Here is a 2,627-nt window from a genome sequence, read left to right on the forward strand (position 1 = left end):
TAAACTTTGTGGAGATTTATTGGCTAATAGTAAGTTGGCGATGGAGAGCAAGGGTCAACCAGCCTCAACACTTGCTAATAAGCAAGCACCTGTTAAGAAAAATGTTATAATAAATTAGTCAGAACGTGGGCATTAGCTTTAACTTGATTTTTTTTTTTCAAAAGATTAAGGTTTTCTAAATGCTCAAGACAAAGATTTTTATAAAAACCAATTTAAAACAACATCCATCGCTGTGCTTGATGTTGGATTATAACATTACTTAGGATACACTTATTATGAGGGCGAGGCTGATGTTGGATGATAACATTACTTAGGATACACTTATTATGAGGGCGAGCATTGCAACGTGCCGATGTTGACACAACAAAAGAGACTATTCTACGCTCACTGTAGAGATCACACAGTGAGGGTGGTTTAATTTGCTTAGTGTTGCCATTCACTAAGACATTGCATGGTGGGGGTAATTTAATTTTCTCATGGGAACCCAGCTTAGCTTTTCTACATGTCCTACACATGCAAAGACGAGACCTCCCAAATAGAGCTATTCCTTTGTGCCTGCGCTTCTTTCTTGCTTGTGCTCGGTGCAATATTCCATGCTTTTACTTCACTATTGATGTTGAATTGTCTTCTTACAAATGAGCTATCACATTCTATCCTAGCTATAAGTAGCTAACGAAATTCACCTTGCAAAAACGTATAAAACCTTTGAAAACATGCAAAACGGGCATAAAAAATCAACCATGGCCGGCACCGATGCCATAGAGGTCTCCCTGGCAAGAATTAACAATAATATATAAGTATAAAATATATTAAATACAAATATATAAAATAACCATATGTAAACATATAATAAAGATATTAAATAAATATATATAGTAAATCTATACTAATATATTATAATATAATGTTATACATACATACACACACACACACATATAATACATAAGTATAAATAAAAAATTAAAGTTATATATACATAGTAAATATATAATAATATATTATAAATATGATACTTTAATATAAATATCTATACTAATATAATATAAATATATAGTTAATAAAAAACATAGTAAATATATAATAATATAATACATATAGTATATTAATAATATATACATATAGTAAATATATAATAATGTTATATTAATACTATTATATATTAACACATACACACACATATACACAATCACACTTATGGGTGTATATGTGTGTGTGAGAGAGAGAGAAATGCTTGTACACACATACACATGCATAGATGGATATACACTTGCGTATGCCTATACATATATATGCACATATACATATAAGCAAAAACTTCATGTTGCAGCAACGAGTGGGTCACCTAGTTGTTATGCTTAAATTTCCCAAATTTGTGCATGGAACCACCTACTTGTAGTGCTTAAATTTCCCAAATTTCGTGCTTGGAACATACTCACCAACCACGTTTGTGTCGACTCTTTTGAGTGAGTCAGCATTCTTGAACGTAGTTAAGTTAAAGAAGCACGATCCGAAACGAGAAGAACATATGACCAATCACAGACAAGCACGGGGATCTGTCTTTGTGGCCGTTCGATGCAAGAGATGCATGGTGGGCGTTGGATTGGAAAGGGCGCCAAAATTGCAAAAATTTGAAATTTGTATATAATCGAACGAGCGGATGGTTGCGATCCCGTCCTCTACGTCATGGCCCGCACCAAGCAAACTGCCCGCAAGTCCACCGGCGGTAAAGCCCCACGCAAGCAGCTCGCCACCAAGGCCGCCCGTAAGTCTGCCCCCGCCACCGGCGGAGTTAAGAAGCCCCACCGCTTCCGCCCTGGCACCGTCGCTCTGCGCGAGATCCGTAAGTACCAGAAGAGCACTGAGCTGCTCATCCGCAAGCTTCCCTTCCAGAGGCTGGTGCGCGAGATTGCGCAAGACTTCAAGACGGATCTTCGCTTCCAAAGCTCCGCTGTGTTAGCCCTGCAGGAGGCGAGTGAGGCGTATTTGGTGGGTCTCTTTGAGGACACCAACCTCTGCGCTATCCATGCCAAGCGCGTGACCATCATGCCTAAGGATATACAGCTCGCTCGTCGCATTCGAGGGGAGCGTGCCTAACTTGTCCAATTCTCTTCTACACGGTGTATCTCTACACCACCATCGCTGTCTCTGATTTTTCTCCTCTGGGGTAGTTCCTTTATGTAACTGGTGTAGCTGCTCTGCTGTGGATATCTACGAGATGCAGGGATTTTGCCACTGTTTTGTTCTTGCTTAGCCATTGGCCTTGGCATGAAAATATAATCATCGCATTAAGGAAATATGGTCCTAAATCAATCATCTCAACAGTTCCTTGCATCATATTTCAATCTGTGTATTAATTGATGCTTGGTGTTGCTTACAATGATGTTATAGAGATATAAATTATTGTTGAATAGAATTGGCCAAAGGGAAAATTTAACATGTATCATGCTAGTTACACATACCCCATTGCCCATGTATGGGTGGGGGAGATTGCCTACCCGTGAATTATAGGTGGTGGATTATCCCACCACATCAGCATGGGTAGGTAAGGGTATCATGATGTGTAATAGGCCTCAATCTAATAATGTCCCTTTGTTATTTCTTTTATCATTTCTTCTTTGTAATGTCTC

At 38.6% G+C, this 2,627-nt stretch overlaps 1 protein-coding gene across 1 annotated transcript; it reads left to right on the top strand.

Moving 5' to 3' along the window:
* Positions 1 to 1,683: 1,683 nt before the first annotated feature.
* On the top strand, positions 1,684 to 2,317 carry LOC147612460 (histone H3.2-like). Its single transcript, XM_086782798.1, has one exon. The coding sequence runs from the start codon at positions 1,684 to 1,686 to the stop codon at positions 2,092 to 2,094; it is 411 nt and encodes a 136-aa protein (XP_086638924.1). The 3' UTR covers positions 2,095 to 2,317.
* The last annotated feature ends 310 nt before the right edge of the window (positions 2,318 to 2,627 follow it).

Source organism: Cibotium barometz, chromosome 45 (genome assembly GCF_041138505.1).
Source record: "Cibotium barometz isolate CiBa-2024 chromosome 45, ASM4113850v1, whole genome shotgun sequence".
Taxonomy (NCBI): domain Eukaryota; kingdom Viridiplantae; phylum Streptophyta; class Polypodiopsida; order Cyatheales; family Cibotiaceae; genus Cibotium; species Cibotium barometz.

Bases quoted from the DNA above. Each gene is read 5' to 3' on its own strand.
- LOC147612460 (XM_086782798.1), top strand. From the start codon at position 1,684: ATGGCCCGCACCAAGCAAACTGCCCGCAAGTCCACCGGCGGTAAAGCC.